This window comes from Pleurodeles waltl, chromosome 7 (genome assembly GCF_031143425.1).
Source record: "Pleurodeles waltl isolate 20211129_DDA chromosome 7, aPleWal1.hap1.20221129, whole genome shotgun sequence".
Taxonomy (NCBI): domain Eukaryota; kingdom Metazoa; phylum Chordata; class Amphibia; order Caudata; family Salamandridae; genus Pleurodeles; species Pleurodeles waltl.
This window is the reverse complement of record NC_090446.1, coordinates 601,084,408-601,107,224: the sequence shown is the minus strand read 5'-3', so window position 1 is coordinate 601,107,224 and position 22,817 is coordinate 601,084,408. Positions and strand designations below refer to the sequence as shown.

The 22,817-nt window shown below is 43.0% G+C and overlaps 1 protein-coding gene across 1 annotated transcript in view; it reads left to right on the top strand.

Moving 5' to 3' along the window:
• Window positions 1-10,533, top strand: part of DOK3 (docking protein 3) — a 53,934-nt gene extending 43,401 nt beyond the window's left edge. Inside the window, exons 4-5 of the mRNA XM_069244502.1 lie at window positions 6,232-6,404; window positions 8,120-10,533. Coding sequence (XP_069100603.1) covers window positions 6,232-6,404; window positions 8,120-9,139 — 1,193 coding nt within the window. The 3' untranslated portion in view covers window positions 9,140-10,533. The remainder of the gene's footprint in view (window positions 1-6,231; window positions 6,405-8,119) is intronic.
• The last annotated feature ends 12,284 nt before the right edge of the window (window positions 10,534-22,817 follow it).

The following is a 22,817-nucleotide window of genomic DNA, read 5'->3' as shown; positions in this document are numbered from 1 at the left end:
CCTCACTTGTGTGGGTAGGCCTAGCGCCCGCGACAGGAAATGCCCCAAAACACAACGTGGACACAACAAATGTTTTCATAGAAAACAGTGCCTACCTGTGGATTTTGGCCTCTAGCTCAGCCGGCACCTGGGGAATCCTAGCAAACCAGCACATTTTTGAAAACTAGAAACCCAGGGGAATCCAAGATGAGGTGACTTGTGGGGCTCTGACCAGGTTCTGTTACCCAGAATCCTTTGCAAACCTCAAAATGTGGCTAAAATAACACGTTTTCCTCACATTTCGGTGACAGAACGTTCTGGAATCTGAGAGGAGCCACAAATTTCCTTCCACCCAGCGTTCCCCTAAGTCTCCCGATAAATATGATACCTCACTTGTGTGGGTAGGCCTGGTGCCCGAGACAGGAATAGATCACACAACGGTCAATGTTGGTCCTTACGTGAGGCAGCTGTTGACCCTGGGGTGATCCATTCCTGACGCAGGCACTAGGTGTAGGCACTCAAGTGGGGTAGTGTTTTTATCAGGACAGGTGAGGAGTCACTGGGTGGTACGAATTTTGTGGATCCCAGCATATTCCTGTAGTTTGTGTGACAGAAATGCGAGAAAAATAGAGTTTTTATTCAACTTTTCAGCTTTGCAGGGTATTCTGGGTAAGAAAACTTTGGGGAATCCACACAAGTCACACCTCTGTGGACTCCCCCGAATGTCTAGTTTCCAGAAATGTTTGGGTTTAGTGTGTTTCTCTATATGGCCGCCGAATCCAGGACCAAAAACACAGGTGCCTGCCTTACAAAACCAGTTTGTTTTGCCATAAATAATTTTGATGTCTCCACAATACGATTTGGGTGGTGGAATTTGGGGCTGAACTAAATTGGGGAGCTCCCAAGAGAGCACTCTCTGTCTCTCTGCTTGCCGCCGCATTCACCTGCTCTCTGGGTTGGGCTAACCCACTATTACCCAGTTGCACAAACAGCTTGCGAAGGGACAGCAGGACTGTCCTCATCACCTCCCTCATAATGTACTGGAAGAGGAGTTATCGAATGGAACTCCTCCGACTGAAAAATCACTCCCAGAGTCTGCGCCATTGTCCTATCCCTCAGATGCTGTCTCAGTATCTGATGTCTCAGTCTCTGATCCTATGTCAGAGCGGTCCTCTATAACCCGAGTGCAGGCAGCAGTCATCCATCAAGATGCCATCTCTGCTATTGGCTAAACTGTTGCTCTAAAACACTAGCCTACGTAGACAGTCACAAAATCGATGGTGTGTGTGAGATACGTGCAACAGTAGAGGCCACCTTACCTGCGCTTCTTCCCTCAATCAGCACGTTCTTTCAAGACACTCAAAAAACACCTTGTCACATACCATTCGTCACAGTCTTTAGCACCTCCTGCGCCCAGTCCAACAATCATTATTGGTGCTCCCACTCCCTCCTCCTAGGATTCCCTTATTACCACCCAGCAAAAGTGCCCTTCATCTCTCCATAGCCGCCCTCCACCCTGCACATACATTTCATTGGTATTATAGCACAGGTAATGGCTGACTTTACTAATGTACTCAGCTATTTACATAAAATACAGATTTGCTCTTTGCAGTAGGCATATAAACCTTCTGCGCTTCTTTATGGCACTAAAACTGCCACTAGACAAGTCTGACCCTTTTCCCCATAGAGAAACCACACACATATTGACAAAAGTGATATATATATGACAGCCAACCACCTGAAACTCAACTCAAGCAAAACCAAAATAATCCTCTTTGGCCCACACAAAAACACCTGGGACCCCTCATGGTGGCCCACCACGCTAGGCCCTGCACCCACCCCCGTCAACCACGCACGCAACCTCAGCATCATCCTAGACTCCTCCCTCTCGATGACCCAACAAATCAACGCTCTCACCTCCTCATGCTTCAACACACTCTGTATACTGAAAAAAACATTCAAATGGATGCCCACAGAGACCAGAAAAACTGTCACTCATGCACTCAGCCGCAGCAGACTTGATTACGGAAATGCCCTCTATGCCGGCACCACTCTAAAACTCAAGTGCAAACTACACGAATCCAGAACTCAGCAGCACGACTCATCCTCGACCTCCCAGGACACGAACACATCTCTCCACACCTCAAATCCCTCCACTGGCTCCCCATTGACAAAAGGATCACCTTCAAGATCCTCATCCTCGCACACAAATCACTCCACAACACAGGCCCTGCCTACCTCAACGAGAGTCACCTTCCACACCCCTACACGAAACCTCCGCTCAGCTGACCTCTCTCTCGCCTCTGTCCCTCGCATCAAACACACCACCACCGGGGGCAGATCCTTCTCCTACCTTGCACCCAAAACCTGGAACGCCCTCCCAACCCACCTTCGCAAGACCCAAAACCTACTTCTTTTCAGGAAGGGCCTCAAAACCTGGCTTTTCGAGCAGTACAGCAGCACAGCTGCGACCGGGGGCCAGGAAACACTTTCAGGAAGGCCTCGTAAGAAAGGGGAGAGTCTCCCCTTTCTTACGAGGCCTTCCCGAATGTGGGGAAGGCCGTTTTCCCCATCGAAGCAGGAAGCGGCCGCAAGGCTGCTTCCTGCTTTGATGGGGAAAACACCTTTGTAACGTCAGCGCGCCTCGCGGTGCGCTGACGTCACAAAGGGGCGGGTGGGGGGCGGGGGAGAGACACGGAAGCTTCCGTGTCTCCCGGGAATAGAAAAAAAAAATCCTCGGGTGCAACGCCCCCGAGGATTTATTAATACCCTTCCTGGTGTCGGCCACTGGTCGTGACCCGCACCAGGGAGGGAGTGTTGGCTTCGGCCAGTGGCCGACGCCCGCACATAAAAGGTTAAAGTAAAAGGGGATGCATTTCAAAAACAAAAATGAAAATTGTTCATTTAATTTTTTCAGAGCAGGCATCTGTGGGAGCACTGCCTGCTCTGAAAAAATATTTTCGCTACCAGTCACAAAGGGGAAGGGGCCCCTTTCCGTTTGCGATTGGGTTAGCACCAATTTGAAATTGGTGCTAACTGCGATTGTTTTGTGACCGCATTCACGGTCACAAAACAATCCTACAAAGCACTGTGGCTCGCAATTTGGAAGGGAACGCCTCTTCCTAATTGCAACTCACAAACCTATTTTGCGCTTCCGTAAGCAGATTACGGAATTGCAAAATAGGGTCTGTACATACAAAAATGCTTTTTTCTTGTCGCAAACGCCCGATTCTGTGAATCGGGCCGTCTTCAACAAGAGAAAAGGTACGTACATATGGCCCGAGCTCCTTCTCATGCCTTTTTCTTCCACCAACCCACACTCCCTGTCTTTTTGTCTCGCGGTTGCAGGTTACCTTTTATCAAGGAGCTTTCTCGCCGCCCGCACCACCGTTTCGCTCCTCTAGTGCAGCTGCAGGCACAGGCTCCCAGCCTGCCCAGCGGCCAATCTGAACACTTCTGTCATGCTGCTGGTAGCATGACAGCACCATTGGGATTGGCCGGAGCGCCTAGCCAGGGTGCTCCGAGGCAGAGTAAAAGTCTCTGTCTGCTCTCTTCAACCCGGCAACACAGTCATAGCCTGTGGCCCCGCCCCTATTACTATAAAACGGTAATAAACATAGTTTATTATTGTTTTATCGTAAAAGGTTTGCAGCTGATGCTGGTGGTGGTGGGGGGGGGAACACTCCTCCGCCTTAGCGGAAGAGCCATGCCTGCTTCTATACCTGCTTTCAATCTGTCACTATTTTAATGTCTTCCTATTCACCCTCCTTTCTCCCTTTTTCATGCCTTGATCTGGGTCAAAGTCAGATGCTAAAAATAAGTCCTGGTTTCCATAAGTGTGTGCCACTGCCCACCACCTTCTACTGTGCCTTTCTGAATATTTTTTTTATTTTTTTTATAAGACCTCACATAAACCACTTCATTTTTGATTTGGCCTTGCCAAACAAACCTAGAACTAAACTTTTCATAAGTCTTGTTTCTATAAAGGTGATGCCATGAGCTACAGAGAGAAGCTTGTCTTTGAACGGTTTAGGTGCCACTTGCTTTTGTGTATTAATTTTCTGATGGGAGGCTTTTAATGGTTCTGGGTCAGGGTAGACCCTGATACTGGAGGCAGTAGTGGGGCAGTAGTGGGGTAGTAGTGGGGCAGTAGTACTTATTTGTTGATTCAATTCAGAACCATCTCTTTTCTCAGGCTGGACATTGCCTATCATTCTGCACAGGCCACCCCTGCATCATAACACCCGGTTATCAACTGCCCCCGCCTCTTCTCTCCCATTGGGAAAACTAGTGCACAGGCGTGTGTACAGTCCATCAATAGAGCAAGAAATCAGACTTACATACTGAAGTGTGTAAAATCAGGCAGTTAACTGCATTTGTTGTCTCGTGCCCAGAGGACTCTGGGAATTGAGGTTCCTCAGTACATTGTCATCCTCCTGGACTTTATTCCAGAAAAACCAAGGTTAATAATGTATTGTCTATGTCTCTTATTTCGCAGTGTAGGGAGACTGGGATGCCCAGTGCAGATGCCACCCCACCCTCGGGGGAGAGAGGGTACAAGTCCTTTACTGTGAATATCCGTCCTTACTAACAGGAGGCAACAGGGAAAACAGGAAGGGCCCTGCAGGCCTATTGAGTAGAAACGTAAAATGCCATAGAAAGAAGCTGAAGTAAAAATCATTCCCTGACATCAAGAGTGAACGGATATAACTCAGCCAATCAAAAGCCACGGTAAACCATAAATACCGTTGGCATGAGACAAACACAATAGGCCGAAATCCATCATATCAGGAGCAGGGAAATGAACTGGACAAGCAAGCAACCTACTCATGTGCAAGCAGTAGACGAAATACCCTCTCTAAAGCTCCCAGTAGTGGGTTCAATATTAATTGCGCCTGATAAAACATGACACTGCAGAGTTGCAAATGTATTAGGTGCAATCCATAGAGCCAGTTGTGAGCTCTACTCTAAAAATGGGGCACATCATACATATGTTGGTGGTTTTGGGAGCAAAATCTGGCTGCTCTGCTATTAACTGGGAATTTTACCCCTTATAAATGGCAGTCAATTTGACCTGTCAAAGCCTTTATGTCCTTCTTAGAGGAATAAAAAAAGAAACATAACTGCCAGTTTACCAAATGCCGAGCTGCAATGCAACATCGCCAGAAGTACCCTTTGTGACACAGGATTGAAACAGTATGGTGGATACTGTTGTTTACCAACGGCGCCCAAGGGCAAAAGACACTAAACAATCCAAATTGATTAATTAAGTTACTACCTCTTAAATTTACCTTGTCAAGTCTTTCATTGCTTATGTTGCACAAAAATGGTACTATATGAATTGCTAATTATATACCTTTTAGCCTGTTATTTTTTTATGAGTAATATTCTATTTGTGAATTTGTCTAGCATAGGATTCTATTTGAAGTGTTCCATTGTATTTGTAATTATATAGCACTTACTACCCCTGACGAGGCGTTGAAGTGCTTATTGGGTAGTAGCACCCAGCTCTGGAACCAAAAAGTGGAAATTTAAATTGTTATTGGTAGTGATCGACCTGTGAGTCTGTTGTTAGTTGATTGAAAAGGATAGAGGATGGATACAGCAGGGAACATTTTAGAAAGGATTATTTTGTCAGAGAGCCTGTTAGTTGGACGAAAATAAAAAGAGTGGATAGAGGAGCAGAGTTTGGAAAAAGTTGTTTGGGAGTTCACAGTAGTAAAAGAGGCTTGGGATGAGTCGGAGAGTGGAGGATAGGAATATTTTGGAAGAGCAGTAGGATGAGCCATAGGGTGGTGATTTGATGTGGTTTGGGAGTTTACATTTTCTTTGTTTTTTGTCTTCAGTGGGAGGAAAATATATGAATATGTAGATATGCTGGACATTTAGGAACACAGGCAACACATTATGTGAAGTTTTCTTAGGTATGTTCCCTGTCACATCACTTATAGACCTAACCCCACCTTTTCACCCACTTTCAGCACTGATAGTTATGTTATCAATATGTAACTGTACCTCACTGGAGTCCTTCCAGTGCTCAAAAAAGAGATACTCAATTTGGTCCAGGACTGCGGACCGTACGTTCCCCATTGCTTAAATGAGCAGGCACAGTTAGAGCTGAGCGAAGTGACAGTATGAAATGCAATTCTAGTAACAACCTTCAGACTGAGAACTACATTCACTGCTGGACTGATAGGGACTTGGTTGGTAGCTGTGCAGCTATGATCTATCGTTGTCTTGTTTTCTTCACAGTATGTGAATTCCAGGTGACGGTCGAGCGCACTGAAGCCTCTGAAAGATGTCAGCTCCACGGACGGTACTGGTTGGAGCTCACTGCGACCACCATCCAACTCAAGGGAGACGCATCAAGGGAAGTGCTGTATGCCTGGCCATATCACCTTCTGCGCAGAATTGGAGGAGATGAGGTACTACAAGGCACTTTTTGTGGACTACAAAATATACTAATGATTGTTGGTCTACAGACCGATATCAAGAGTGGGATGTCACACATTGCTGGCTCTAAAAGATTCTAGAGGTCAATTTCCCTGTAGGTCTGAACAGATCGAAGACCACACTATAAGGATGCCACAAACCAAAGGAGGAAATCGAAGCCTTATTCCCTGTCCTGGTAAATAACAGAGTATCTAATGGGATAGGCACAGTCCTCTATGGAAAAAATTAAGGATAGGAAGGGGTGGTATTGACTCACCATCTACAATCAACTACATACTGCACCTGGGCATAACTACTGGATACCTCCAGCAGTAAGATCCTTTACGCATACAGGCTACTCAATGTGGGTAACGCTTTTTCTAGCAGAACACAATTCTACACAGTACTTATCCCAACACCTTGAAGTAGACCAGGGAGGCGTAGAGTAGCATATTCTTTCCATGATTATCAATTTTCTTTAAATTGGTCTGTCCTTTGTACAGAAAGGACAACTCATTACAGATTTTGTTTCTACTTCTCGTTTGCTCTAAATTAGATCAGATTATGTTCCGAAAATTTAATTGTCCAGTTCGTATAATGTGTATTTAAGTTCTTTATATGCCCTTGTGGTTAAAATGGTAAATTTATTTGAATAAACAAAGGAGCCCAATGGTCCGGGAATGGCTTCTACCAGTTAAGTTGTAAAGCTGCGATTACACCAGAATCCTCCAGCAAACACTTCGGTTTTGTTTGAAATTATGATCTCTCATCGAGATCTTCCAGAAGCTGGAACAATATATGCCTTTCAGTGAGATCTCTCAGTGAGTGAGACTTTCCAGCAGTGAAGGCACTGCCTGACTTTTACCGACATTGAGTAAAGAGTGAAGAACTCTGTCGATATTATTTATTTGGATAGTTGTCAATATTTGAGTATGTTGTCTTGTTTGTCTGGATCATTCTCTGGTACATTTTGGAGAAAGGACCTCGCTTCGGAAGTTATATTATAGGAGTGCTGTGCGAGCCAGTGGAGGGAATAGCTACACACTCAGGGCCTTATTTACGAGGTCCCAGTGGCACATTGCGCCCCCAGAGCATCATTTTTTTAAAAAATCCAGTGGCGCAGTGTGCCGGCCCATATTTACAACGCCACGCAAAGCCACCTTGCGTAGCTGTTCATGACCCTGTAAATATGGACCCTTTTATAACAGTGCTAGAAAGAGGCTTTCCGTGGGTGTTGCTTGTGGTGTTCCTAACACCCTTTGAACCTGAAGGAATATAACGCATTCCCACATTTACAAGTCTGGGAAGGCGTCAGATTCTTACGCCAACTCACAAGGGTGGTGTAAGAGTGATGCAACAGGGAGAAATATATTTTTCTCCTTCCATATGTGCTGCAATCTATAGCACATGTAGAAAGAAGAAACACCTCTTGTGGTTGTTTTTGTGCCAGAAGGTGTCTCTTCCTGCACAAAAACAATCATCCCCACAACAAAGGCACTGAGGTGCTAGGGTGCCTGCGTTGGTGCATGGCAGCAATTTGTGCGCCAGTGCTGGGGAGAGGTCCATATTGAGCCGTATCTGCGCCACAGGCCTTGTAAATGAGGTATTTGCAGCAAGGAAGGCAGCTAGAGAGGGGAGAAGGGTGTTTTCCTGGAAGAGTCTCACATTTGTACCCATTTCTGTCTCTAATCACTCACTTCTCTCCTAGGCTGCCTTCTACTTCGAGTCTGGCCGCCGCTGTCCATCCGGAGAGGGCTTCTTCATTTTTCGAAGCAATCAGGGTTGTGAGATCCATAACCTTGCTACCTCTAACATCAAGTGCCAACAGGACAACACTCAGGATGCCACCTTCCCTACCCGTTCCATCTTCGAGAACCTCCCACCTACTGACTACTACTGTTCAGGCCCCTGGGGGCGGCCTCAGGGAGACTCGGGGCTCAACAGGGAGGGTCTGGAGGAGACGCTTGTGGATCTGTGCTCCTCTGGAGAAATAGATAAGGCCTTCCAAGTGCTGGACATTTCTGGGGCATCGAGTCTCCCAACAGACACTTGTGCACCTTGCCCTTTAGCTAAATCTGATGTGGGGCATGAGGACCTGATCTACACTGTGGCCCGTAAGGTCAACAACGCAGTTTTAGGCCAAAAGATGACACCAGAGCTGGATTCTTCTAACTCTAAAGGGAAACTATCAGCTTCCGATACACTTTATGAGAACCACTGCTCCCTACGGCTGACTCGGCCACTATCTTTTCCAGTGTCAAAACCAGAGGACCTAAAACCTGGTTCTGGAGACCAGGAATGGATTCCAACGGTCTTGGCCCATCTCTATGACAACCCTGACACCCTAGAGGTGTCACAGTCCCCACGAGAACTGCCAGATTCCACACAACACACCAAATGTCTGAATAGGACCAAACCTATCAACTACAGCATCCACACAACGGACCATCAAGGTTTCCCAACCCCCATGATAGGAACCAGCACCGCTGAGAGCGAGTACGCGCTTGTCACGCCAACAGAGGACAATGCGGGACAAGATGAGGTGCATAATAAGAAAGGGGATGGTGGTGAAGAAACTACAGAAAGGCCTTCAAAGGACATTGCTAAGAACTCTTTCAAAAACAAGCTGACCACCCTGCTGACACGAGAATTGTCTCCCAAGGAAGCCATTACAAGCGGGTTCACAATTTCAACAAATTTCCATGGTCCCAGGAGGAGATTTCTGTAACTAAGAGAGAGAAGCGATTGGGCAACAATTTTAAATTGATCCCAATGGCGTATGAAAATCAGATTGTCTCATAAGTATATATGTGTGTTTTTAAGTGCAATCACGTGTTTATGCAGGTGCACATCTGATTCAGCCAGACCTCTCATATCTTCCTCATCTTTTGCAGCAGTAAAAAGCCTCCAAAGACTTTGGTCGGGTGGACTTGTTAGCAGACTCACATCACCTCAGATAGGTGACTTACTGAAGCAAACAATAATTCGATTGGCTTCTTTCACACTCGGTTCTGGACTTATTGGAGAGTAGATGATTCTGGGTGCCAGTCGACTAGGAGGTAGAATATGTTTATACCAATAGGCTTGGTTTCTATAAAAGATCAGAGCTATGGAGCTGGCCGAGAGCCCAAAAGACAATATATTACCAATTTGTATAACCTCTCAGTGGTCATCATAGCTAGACATAGCCTCGGCAATAGTATCACGTGGTATATTCATCATTTTCTTTTTGCTTTTTTGATCAGCCATTTTGAAATTATATGTTGTCATTCACAATGAGCGTTTATCACGAGCTCAGGTCGGAGTTCCTCTTATGTGTAGCACCTCAGTGATTCTTTCAATTTACATAACTTCAACTGAGACTCACTTCAGAATACCTCGTACTGCTGTTGCGCTGTGCCCCAAAAACAGCGTTCTTAAAACCTAGTCCCCCATAGTCGTAGATAAATTACGCAATGTGATTTGGAAATGAATTCTGGACATAATGTAAAAAGGTATGATGCAAATATTACATGTGTATTGATTTTCCGAAAGAATATAAAAATAGACATAATGTGGTCAATACAGGTAAATAATGTACACAAAAAGTGTGCATGTGCGCACTGGGAAGCGGCACATTGTTTAAGTGAGTGACAAGTGTGTAAAAGCAGTGTGATGGAAGGATTTCAGTTCAATGATGGCTGCCAGTACACTGTAAAGGCAAAGACGTTCATGTTCAAATATTCGTGTACGGTTGTCCCAAATCATGTCAGGACAGTCCAAGACAATACAACCATACAGACATTATTCGCTTAAATAATCCACAGATGGACCCTTTGTTCCCATTTATATGTCTGCCCGAGTTCTGGGGGTTATCAGGCCTCTCTCATTTCTCAGTTCATGTGAGTTTGAACAAAGTTGTGTTTACGTTGTGAGTACTTTCTTTTTGTAAAGGCAATGAACGGCCCATTCACATCACACCTAGAAGTAATGCTTGGAAGAACATAATAAGTGTCTGGGCAACCCTGTCACATCCTAAGCAACATAACAGACAGATTTACAGAAAGTGGCGCTGCACCCCTTAGCACCCTCCCTACCGCCATCATGTGTGCACTGTATTTAAAATACGGCGCAGGGTAGGGGGCAATAGCGTCATTTTTCATGACGCTATTGATGTACTCTGCAGGAGTAGCGCCAAAATATTGGCGCTACTCCTGCAGAGTACATAGGGCTCCATTCTAAAAAATGGAAGGCCCCTTTTAAAGCCTGCTCTTGAGCAGGCGTTAAAAGTGCCGTAAAAAATGGCGTAAGGAAAGCTCATAGATTTCCTTACACCATTTTTCTGGCTCAGGCATAATGTAGCGCAAAGGGTTACAGAGTGGCGCAATGCATGCATTGTGGCACCCTGTGCATACAGCGCGGAGATTTTGGCCTCGTTTGGCCACATTAACGTAAAAAACAATGACGTTAATGTGACACAAGGTGGCACTAGGGAACTATAAATATGCCCCTAAGTGTCGTTTTTGTGGTGTGAAGCCTGAACTTGAAGATCATAGCAGTAGTCATTGAACTAATTTTTATGGGCGAGCGCAAAGCTCTCCGTCCCACGCTGTAATCTCTCTTTGGGCTTCCAACCACAACCATGTCACGTCAGTCATTTTCATTGGTTCGTGGGCTTGCATTTTAATATCTGCTTGCTTTCATTTGTGAAAGGCATGCATACGCCATGCATTTTCCGGTGTTTAGCCCACCTACACAGCACCGGTAAACTACTAAAAACATACGAGGCTCGATGTTTTCAGTATGAATTCCGGACTACTTTATCTGTTTATTTTACATAGCGTGATCGCGCTGCGTTTTTTTTTCTTTTAATTTGTGTTGCAAGAAAAGTCGGGTTAGGAGTTTACAACGGTAATAGCTCTAACCGGATCAAATGCGAGACCCGTTGCATTGAACATGCTTGTTATTTTTTACTATTTGAACAGACTGGAGTCAATTCTCATAACCCGACTCACATCCATAGTCAATTAAATATTTAATTGATCTGTGTTCCTTTAAAACTGTAGCTAGGCATTACCCAACGATTTAAATGGATAAGGCAGTGTTCCCTTAGGAATTTGGTGACTGGCTTAAAGGGCCTATTTGTAATTCGGTCACAGAGGCTCCAGTCCTTCTGGGTCCATGTTATCATTTCTTATTCCTGGGACAAATCTCATGGAATCCGCAGTTTAATTCGGGGAGGGAATACTAGGCAGAATTGTGGATTCTAGCTCCCTCTCCGGATATCCCTGCACCATATTCTGGATATCTCATAAGGAGGACCTAATTGAATTTTAGTGCTGAGATTTGTTTAACATGTAGATGACAGGTTTGACTACCAGTGGGATTGACTCATACTTTCATCCCAATACTGCTAACATAATCTGTGGTTAAAAGACAGAGATACGGGGGAAAATAAGTTGTTTTATTGATGCTCTTTGGACTGATACAGAGCTAAGTGTCAGCGCTTCAGTCATATTGACCCCAGGTGAGGCTAGCATTTTAAGACTTTGCTGTAAGTTCTCTGAAATCCCGATGCAATTCTGGAGGATCACAGCCTTTAGATTGTCCACCTCTCCACCTTCCTGCAAGCCAAGGCCAGTTTGGAGCAGTGAGCAGGATGCACAGAAGTAGTGTTTGTTAGGCACGTGAGTGGTATGTCATTTAACCAATGCCAGGATCTGCTTGGGTGAGCTGGAAGATCAGACGAGTACCCAACCCACAAGGGGCCCTAATCAGCGGGATCTTACAGAAAACTCACATTTTCTGGTCATCCAGTCTAGGATTTTCTTTGAATGTAGGCGTGTAGTCTTATTCCATTATGACAACAGATGTATAATCCCAGAACTCAAAGAAAAGCCTAAAAAGCATGAGCTACTCCGGTATGGACGTTGGAAACTTCAGAGCACTGGAGCTTTACCCCGCTGCAGGACTGGCACCCTCACTTACTTCAAATGGGGATAGGTTTGGCACCTGCCCTGTGCTGACCTGGGAGTGGTGGTGCCTGTGCATAGAAAAACAGGGCTGCAAATTAGGTGATACCCACCCCAATTTGACAAATCAGCAACTGGTCTTCCCCCTCTATTTGAACCATGCCAGAGGCCAACCAAATAACAGAAGACAGGGCTTTTACTAAATATGGTCGTGGCCGGTACAGGCAATGTGGGCCAGATGGAAGGCCAGGGTTGATTGGTGAGGCCATGCCATAACTATGAGAAGACCAGATACCTGCCAGTGGAGGAGGAAAGACTGAGCACTCTCTGGTTGACTCTGTCAACAGCCATCTTGGCGTCGGGCCCCCTCATTAGAATGTGTTAGGATATTGAATTCAATACTGTGGAAAATCCCTACTCTGGCATTGTCATTTGAGGACACCCATCTGTTTAGACAGCCATTGAAGACCGGAGCTATTCGGGAAGGCAGTGAACTAAGCACAAGGAGAAGAAAGGAGAAGACGTAAAGCCAAAAGGTAAAGAAAAGGGACAGGTAAAAGATCTTTTCATCCCATGACCCAGAAATGCAACCTGAGGGGGGAGGCACATGAAGAACAAATTGCTCACTGGTTGTATTGTCTTTTAGATATCAGCTGAATGTGTATTCTGGGGCTAACGTCGGTGCAACAATTTCAAAATACAGTAAAACCGATTTGGCTCCACAAGAACGACGGAGAGCATAGTTTTCAAACCACAAAGGTTAAGCAGAAGATGTCAGTCTAAAGTGAACCAAATAAAGGTTCAGGGCAAAGGAAGGCATAGGCGTTCAGGAGTCTGGTTAAAAAATGTAAAGTCGTAAGTGGAAGCAATCAGCAGAGTCAGGGAAATGTAATGTAAATTAAAATGTAAATTAGCACTTGTATAGCGCACTACTCACCCGTTAGGGTCTCAAGGCACTGTACTCATACCGCTATGGAACCCCTCCTGGCTTTTCCCTGTGAGGCACCCACTCCTGAGCACCCCCAGGGTGAAGCCAGGCATCCAAGCGCTGTTGGGGCCATTGTGGAGATTAAGCAAGCTATTGCCCAGAGTTGCAGAGTGGGACCCATGAATTAGATTAGGCACCGAGGCAAGAATTATCTGGTCAAGGGGAATTGAGCCCAAGACCTGCTGAAGCGGGACTTGAACCCTGGTCTTGAGCCAGATCTCTGCTTCAGGGTCTGCCGCTCTAACCATTGAGCCACACTTCTCCACCTTCCCTCTGCAAAGTCAGGATGAGATCTCCTGACCACGACTCGAAGACACACAATAAAATAAATTAAAAAAAATAAAAAATACATTTCATTTCACCCAGAACTTCTTTCCACCATCTCCCCAGTGATGGGACCAATCAGGTTGCGGCGTCTTCTTGGAGCCGGTAAACTCCCCTCATTCCCATCATCAAACAAAGGCACACACAGCTGCACAACCTTGGATGTATTGTCAGTCCAGACGGTATGGTACAGGAGGCACCTCCTCATCCTCATGCTGATATAAATGACAACGATCTGTCAATTAGTACCATCCATTCTAGTTTTTTTCTGAAAGTAAACAATGAGCTACTCCTCCAGCTAAGCTTGTTATCTTGCTCCTGCAATGAGAAGGAAAACGTGAAAGCACAATTAGAAATCAACATTAAATTTAACAGTAAAAGGCTGTTTAACATTTGAGGCCTACTCGGCGTCAGGCTAACCTTAAGAAAATACATTTGGTTAAGGAAGTCTAATATGAGTTAACAATTATACTTCGATTATACAAAGTATCGATTTTTTATATGTATATAAGCACACATTAACACACTGATTAACATATTATTAGTTTAAATTGTGACGCATAAAACTATGCTCTCTCAGAGGACTGAGGTGTCTGTAGCTCCAAATGAAGACATACTTGACACACTTGAAGTAATGATGGTGGCCCACAAATATGACGGCCTGCACATGCTTGGGAGACTGTGTGAACTGGGCCCAGGTGAGGATACAGGACGCATCAGCAGGAACTGAGGGCAAGAAACCAGAAACCCTAAATCTGTTACCCAGTGGTTTCAGGAATTGTTGGGTCGAAATGCGAGGGGGTTTCTCTCCATACACGAATCAGGAGATCACCGAGAGAGGCACTGATATAGTCAGTCTCTTGATAGCGAGGACTTTGAGTACACATCTTTGACGTACACAAGTCAAGAGAAGGCTCTGCTTCCAAGGTCCCACAAATCCTCATTTTTCGCTGAAAACGTTAACTGAGGTGGAACACGATAAAAAGACAATTTCTTGAAAGAGGGGGGGGGGAGGCTCAGCCCTCCATAGCAACCTGCCAAAAACCATTAGAGAGAAAAAGAGAGGATACGTATTTAGGACTTGGAAGTTGCAAAGGCAAAAAGAGAGCAGACATAAAACATAACAATGATTGGTTGTCAGTAGGTGTTAACTTTTTAAGAGGCATATGGGGGAAATGCTGTATGTGATAAAGGGCCATGGACACTGCACAAAAACCCTTCTACTCTAGTACAGAAGTTAAACATATGGTTTTGGGCCATACATATGTGTGAATTTTTAGCCTGACCCTTTGTCCCCCTGGATGAAAGTTGGACGATGATCATTGAAGGTTTGTGGACTACGAATATTCATTTTACCTTGCATGTAGGTTGCAACTTCAGTTAACTATAAGTGGTGAATGACCTTTTTTCAGTTTAAAACTTTACATTTTAATTGACATTTTTACCTAACCATAATGTCACTTATTATTTTTTCAGAGAATTTCTGAGGTTTTTTAAACATAAAGTAACAATATAATGAGATGTCGTTTTAAGTAAGGGAGACCACCTTGCTATGTCAAACAGACAGAAGGCCAAAATATACAATGCTGACCTATTGGCATTAGCAGTGGTCAGCAGGAGGTCAGCACATTAACCTATACAAAGCAGACCTACTGCCTTCGTCAAAAAGTCACCACGATAATTTACCAATAACCATATGCCAAAGTAATCCTCATAAATTCACACATGACAATGCATAATAATTGTTCAAAAATATTTTAAATCGCGTACTTTTATTCCAAACAACTCTAAATGTGTGATTGAGTCTTTCTTTCACTCTCTTCAGACCACAAAATGCAGAATTGCAGTCATATTACCGACCACAATAGCTTCCTGCACTCCAACTGAACAGCATATAGCTCCAGCTTGGCTTCCTTTAAAAATAATCATACGCTCTGCTAGGGTCATGCATTCAATGACCCGTGAGACTCATACTTTAAAAAAAGGTTTTCTGGGGGATACTAATCTATCTATCTATCTATCTATCTATCTATCTATCTATCTATCTATCTATCTATCTATCTATCTATCTATCTATCTATCTAATACACGGATATATATTAGCACCACCATATGTAATATACATATATATATATATATATATATATATCAATCAATCACCAAAATGGCAGAAACTCGAGGCTGCTTTGCTGATGGCGGCCCAGACGTGGATCCAGCTCTCCACCAATATACACACAAATACAGTATTGAGAGGAGGCAGTTTTGAATTAAAGTGACTATTTGACCTCTACTTGTAGTCCGGGCATTCGTCTACAATTTTGGAGGAATTGTGTGTATATATATATATCCAAAGAATCCTGCTATTCCAATTTCTTCTCCTCACGGCAGGAATTAGGTGCCACCACAGGCATGGATAAAATATTTTATTTAGGGTTTCTTACTGATAGTGCATAAAACAGGGCACTGTCAATGCGTTTTGCCTTCCAAAGGAAATATATATATATATATATATATATATATGTGGCAAATTTTGTGCAATGCAGTAAAGTCATGTTTTGTGATTTTTGCATCATTTTCCTTCTGCCGTGTCACATTTACTATTAAAGCTGCGCATCAATGACAACGTTGTCTGTGCACATGCTACGAAATCTGCCCACAAATGATAAATTGAACTGCATAGCCAAAATATTTGTAAATATTTGTAAATGTGCAGAAAAGTAGTGCTGGAGAGCTGGAGAACATCAGGGCCCCACATTTGGCAGAATCAGGTTATCAGGACCTGCAGGAGAGCCCAGAGACCCAGGAAGCACAGACCAGAGATGCAGAAAGAGAAAGATCAAGGCCCTGATTTATACTTTCTGGTGCAAAACTGCATTAACTGTAGTTTTGCACCAAAAAGTTTGCCACCGACTTGCACCATTCGTGAGCACCAGCCGGGTACCATATTTATGGAATGGTGCAAGCTGGTGCAAAGGGTAGCCTAGCGTTAAAAAAAAGTGACGTTAGTCAGGTAGGGCTGACGGTATGAATGGAGGGGGTTTTGCACCAAAAAAATGACTTTAGGCAGGTTAGAATAAAATAACATGACTATAACCTGCCTAGAGTAATTTTCTGATGCAAAACCATCCATACTACATGACTCCTGTCTTAGAAAGGACAGGATTCATGCCCACTACCCCAAAGGCCAGCACAGGGGACCAGGGTCCCTTGGGCATGGCCATTGCACCCAGTGCCATGTAGAGGGGCCCATTTCAGGGCCCACAACGGACGTTTAAAAATAAAAAAACTTACCTGTGCTTACCTTTTACTTACCTGGGATGGGGTCCCCTATCCTTCACTGTCCCTCTGGTGTGGGTGCGGGTGTCCATTGGGCCTAGGGAGGGCACCTGTGGGCTTATTCCAAGGTGTTCCACCATGGAAATAGGCCCATAGGTCCCCTAACGCCTGCCCTGACCCAGGCGTTAAAAAATGGTGCAAAGCAAGCCCCTCCTCCTCCTTCTGCGTGATTTTTGCACGGGAGGATAAATAAGGTGTTAGGGCCTTAGAGTCATTTTTTGCCCGGGATGCCTACCTTGCATCTCATTGACACAAGGTAGTTTTCCGCAGGCAAGAAAATGACTTTAACTCCAATATTAGACATGTCTAGCATCAAGATATAAATATGGAGTTACGTTTGCACCAGATTTGCGTTAAAAAAATTATGCAAATCCAGCGCAAACTGAGTATAAATATACCCCCAAGTTTAAGCATGATTAGGCTGAAAACCTCATAAGTGAGCTCAACAAAAACTAAGAAAACTGTGTCATCAAAAATTACACATTCCAAAAACCACTCTCTTGAAGAACATCCTAAGAAAAAAATATATACTAAGGCTGCTTTATCTTCCTCCATCTTAAGATGTCCTTCTGCCCAACTCAAGTTAACGAGGAGATTTATTTCTCCTGATTTATTTCCCTAAACCTCTCGCAGACTTTCTGAAATGTTAACATATAGGGCAATGATGTTATGCAAAATACAATTACTATCAGTATTGTGCCAAATATAGGCATTACACCAGGGTTGTTGAACAGTACTATAATGTGTATCATGTTTTCTGTATTGCACTGTAACATATTGCATAGCATTGCGCAGCACTGCAGCGGTTAATATTGTTGCATTGTATAGAGCTCTGCAATGTATAGCATAGTTAAAAACTATTGCATAGTTATGAATTGTATACTATACTTCACTGTTGTGCAAATGCTGCATTCTATAGTATTGTCATATTGTATGGAATGTTGCATTACATAGTAAAACATTGTAGCATTGCATAATATTCTTAAATGCTATAATATTTAATTGCACAGGATTTTGTTAGAGGTCTATAATAGTGTACTGTGTATTGTCCTTGTCTACTACTGAAAGGTTTTTGGCAAAAAAAAATCACACTCTCTTCTTGACCGACAACTGAAAGCCAAACCAACATCTGCTCTTTTTGGATGACTCAAAGAAATGCCATAGTGCCTGATTTAGAGTTTGGCGGATGGGTTACTACATCACAACGGGGACGGATACCCTATCAGACGAAATCTAAATCCCATTATATCCTATAGGATTTAGATTTTGGCGGACAGGATATCTGTCACCATTGTGACGGAGTAATCCCTCCACTAAACTCGAAATTAGGCCCTAAGTCTGAAGATGTATCACTATGTTTAACCACCATAATAGCTAGATCAATAATCAGTACCACTGGAAGTCATATCAACCACTGACCTACAAAGAGTGGCTGCTCAAAATAAACAAAATTTACAAACGTGGTCAGACGTGCTTTATGATTGGGAACAGCAAAGAAATATTGTAAAATATGTACATTTTGAGACCTAAACTAAATATTTTATTGGGCTTTTTTTAGTTTCTTTTCTGTAGATAAAAAGATTGGTTATTATGATAATGATTAATGTTTAAGGTTATACTCATTCTATAATAAAAATAGATATATCATTGGCCTATAGAATGATGGCACACTCAGGGTTGGACTGGAACAGAAAATAGGCTCGGGCACCAAATTTAATGTGGCCCACCATTAGTGAATTAGAAAGCTAAAAAAGTAGCCCATGTTTGCAAATTGGTGCAGTTTTGAACTTGTAAAAACACGCCGTATAGGTATTTTGCACAGGATGAGAGATTGCATGGATTGGAGCTTGCTGCAGGCAATGTTTGTTTTACTATCAGTGTAATCAACAATAAAAACCAGTCCACCAAAACATAAAACAAAGCCACAAACAACCAAAAATCAAGAAACATACTTAAAATGCAGCTGCACATGTTGCAACACAGTGGAAGGCCCTCTGCAAATGTCAACTGTTCATCTTTTATCGCTTATTGCTATATTTGAGTATTAATTTAGGTGCAACAAATTACCTGACGGTGTTAACAGGAGTAACAAGCATTGGCATAGCCAAAGGTTCTCATCTTTTGGCCCTTGTAAGTGTTTAGACATGCAGCATATTATCTAGAGCACAGCAGCCCTTTTTTTGGTGTGTTGGTAGTGTCTCTTGCTTTAGGCATTGAATGAACAACTTTTAACTTACACTGCCACTGAAAGTACAGATTAAGCTATAAAATATCATATTGAAGTAAAAAACACCCACAATGTGATGGACGCTGGTGAACATGACAACACATGAGACACGAAATATGGATAATGAGTGGTGTCAGTGGGGTTACACATCCATGTAAGTAGCAAGGAAAGGCACTGATATAGAAACTAAGTGCTGGATAATAAACACATAGAAGACATCAGATAAAGAACCGTAGGAGAGCAGTAGAGCCTCAAAAGAAAGCAGCAATACAATCAGGGTAGGTTGTGATTGGTTGGAGGATGTATCCCAACTTGCCATTTGATTCCAGGAAACCACACCCTCTGGAAGTGCTAGTTAATTACAAGAGGAATTAAATAAAAATAGAGCAGAGAGAGCAAGAAGCACAAGTAAGGGATAGAAAAATGTTAGAGAGCGCATAGCTGAAAACATAGATAGATGGATAGATAGATGGATAGATAGATAGATAGATAGATAGATAGATAACACATAGATGGACAGATAGATAAATAACAGGTAGATTGCTAGATAAACAGATAGACAACAGATAGATAAACATAAACATATAGATAACAGATAGATACCTAGATAATTAAATATATAGGGATGGATAGATAGATAGATAGATAGATAGATAGATAGATAGATAGATAGATAGATAGATAGATAGATAGATAACAGAAAGAAAGATAGGCAGATAGATAGGCAGATAGATAACAGATAGATAGGAAGATAGATAACAGATAGACAGATAGATAACAGATAGATACAAATAGATAGACAGCCAGCTAGATTACAGATAGACAGATAGATAAAAATAGATAGATAGATAGATAGATAAAAGATAGAGATAGATGACAGCTAGATAAACAGATAGATAACAGATAGATAAACAGATAGATAAAATATAGATGAACAGATAAACATATAGATAACAGATGGGTAGGTAAACAGAGAGACAGATAGCTAGATAGGTAGATAGATCACAGATGGGTAGATTGATAACAGATAGATAGGCAGATAGATAGATAACAGGTAACAGAAAGATAACAGATAGGTAGGTAATAGATAGACAGATATATAACATATAGAGAGGTGATAGATAGATAGATAGATAGATAGATAGATAGATAGATAGATAGATAGATAGATCACAGATAGGTAGATCACAGATAGGTAGATTGATAACAGAGAGATAGGCAGATAGATAGATAACAGGTAACAGATAGGTAGGTAATAGATAGACAGATATATACCAGATAGAGAGGTAACATAGATGGATAGACAGATAAACAGTTAGATAGGTATGTAACAGATAAACAGATATGTAGATAACAGATAAATAAACAGATAGGTAGATAACAGATAGAATGGTAAATAGATGGGTAGATAACAGATAGACAGATAGGCAGATTGATAATAGATAGATAACAGATAGACAGGTAGATAAAAGATAGACTACGGATAGACAGACTGATAGATAACAGATCGATAGATAGATAGATAGATAACAGATCAATAGATAGATAGATAGATAGATGTGTGTGTTGTGCAGGTAATATAGTGCAATACAGTATCTAGTTATTACAGTGACTTACTCTGCTGTCTGTGCTTTTCTGCAGTATGATGTATAGCGGATGGGGCACTGCCATCAGGCGGACGTGAAGTATGGGTTGAATTTTGTATTGAGGAATATAAAATGCACAAGGAACTGTAGCAATACATGTGGTGATCGCAGAACACCATTGCGTGTACCATCTTTTTTTCCCTTCATCCAGTCTGTAAGGGGTGTCTGAAGGTCTGAACATGAGCTTTAAAGGGCTCAGAAATCAATACAGTAAACTGAAAGTTAAAGTCGTCCATCTGCCAATGGGCTTCTAGAGTATGCTGTAAATAGTTCCCATGTTTCACATGCTCCTAAAAAAAGCCTAATGAATGTCGTTTCCCACATGCCAGAGCTTTAATATTGATATCAAGCTTGCGCTCAATTAACTTCTGTTACGTTTTCACAAGCGGATATCTATTTTTAGACAAGGACTCACTAATTGCCTTGTCTGCTGCTAAAAGCCAGAAATGTAAACAACATATTTCTTTAATTAACGGGGTTAGAAATTGCTGAAGGGAGAAACTTTCGTTTTTCGTTTCCATAATGGTTTTTACTTCAAAAAAATGCATTTGAATTTTTTTTTTTTGTTGCAAATAAAACAAATATGCAATGGCATGGTTTTATATGAGCTGTTCGTTGCAGGCTTTCCGGTTATAAAAGTGGATCACAGTCCCTGAAAAATATTCAAGAAAATACTGAACCTCAGGACCCAATCTAGCGATTTCAGGCGCTTTCGTACACACACTAATGCAAGTAAATAGCCCAAGAGTGCAAGGATCACGCCTGCTAGTCACAAGTGTTCAAATTAAGGACTCTTAAACAAAGTGCAAGAGTGAGTTGGGAAATAAATGAAGATGAGGAATGAAAAAGGTTTTGGAGAAACATGTTTTTCCTTTACCTTGCAGATTCTGGGCTTGGGTGCCGCTTATGTCTGATTGGCTCCTCCTTGCTGAAAACACACACCAAATGGTTCAGAGAGAGGTTGAGCCTGAAGGGTCCTGATGCTGTGCCTGGGGTGGAGGGCAGCAGCTTTCCCAGCTCAGGGAGGAGAGAGTGGAGCAGTGCTCGGCCATCTCCGAGGGCTGGAGAGGAAAGTGGAAGGAGTGCCACTCTGGGGCAGTGATGGAATGGCAAGAGTAGTCTATAACCAGGGGTAGGGAGAGGGCATGATCCTGAGAGAGGGGGGATGCAAGATCCCCTTCAGGGCAGCCTGGCTTTAAATGAAGAGATTGTAATAGCTGTGGGAGTGAGAGGGGGCATGAAGGAGGGAGGGAATTACAAGCCACACTGTCTTGTTCTTTGAATGCACAGCAAATGTGACCAGATAACAAGATTTACAGCACTGTTTACAGCAGAGCTCGTAAAATACTAGCACTTCTCTCAGTGCTCCAGATGAAAGAGTAAAGTAGTTCCTGCACAGATATGAAAGTGGTGAGGCAGTGCATTTATATAGTGGTTTGTCTGATCTCCATGGGAGGACACAAAAAAGACAAGCATTTACAATGCAACGGGTCTCGCGTTTGCTCATGTTAGAGCTGATCGCGTTGTAAACTCTTAACCCGACTTTTCACCTATCGGGCAAAAGTGCATTTATGTACATAACCCGAAAAAGTTAAATCAAGTATGTAAAGCGCTCGACTTCTGCCAAGCGAGATCGCGCTCATAAATTAGAGAAAAAAAAGTCCACGAGCCCGATGGAAAACAGCGAGCCTCGCATGTTTTCTGTACTTGGTCGCTGCACGAGGAGGGCTAGCCACCGGAAAAGGCATGACATATGCGTGCCTTCGACTAATGAAAGCAAGCAGATTTTATTAGGGAAGCCCACGAACCAATAAAAAACACTGACGTGAAGTTGACAGGGCTCCGAGCCCTTTACTAAATACAAAAGAGTCTCGCTGCGATATGCATGCGCAAGCGCATGCAACGCAGGCTCGACCCTAAAAAAAGGTGGGACA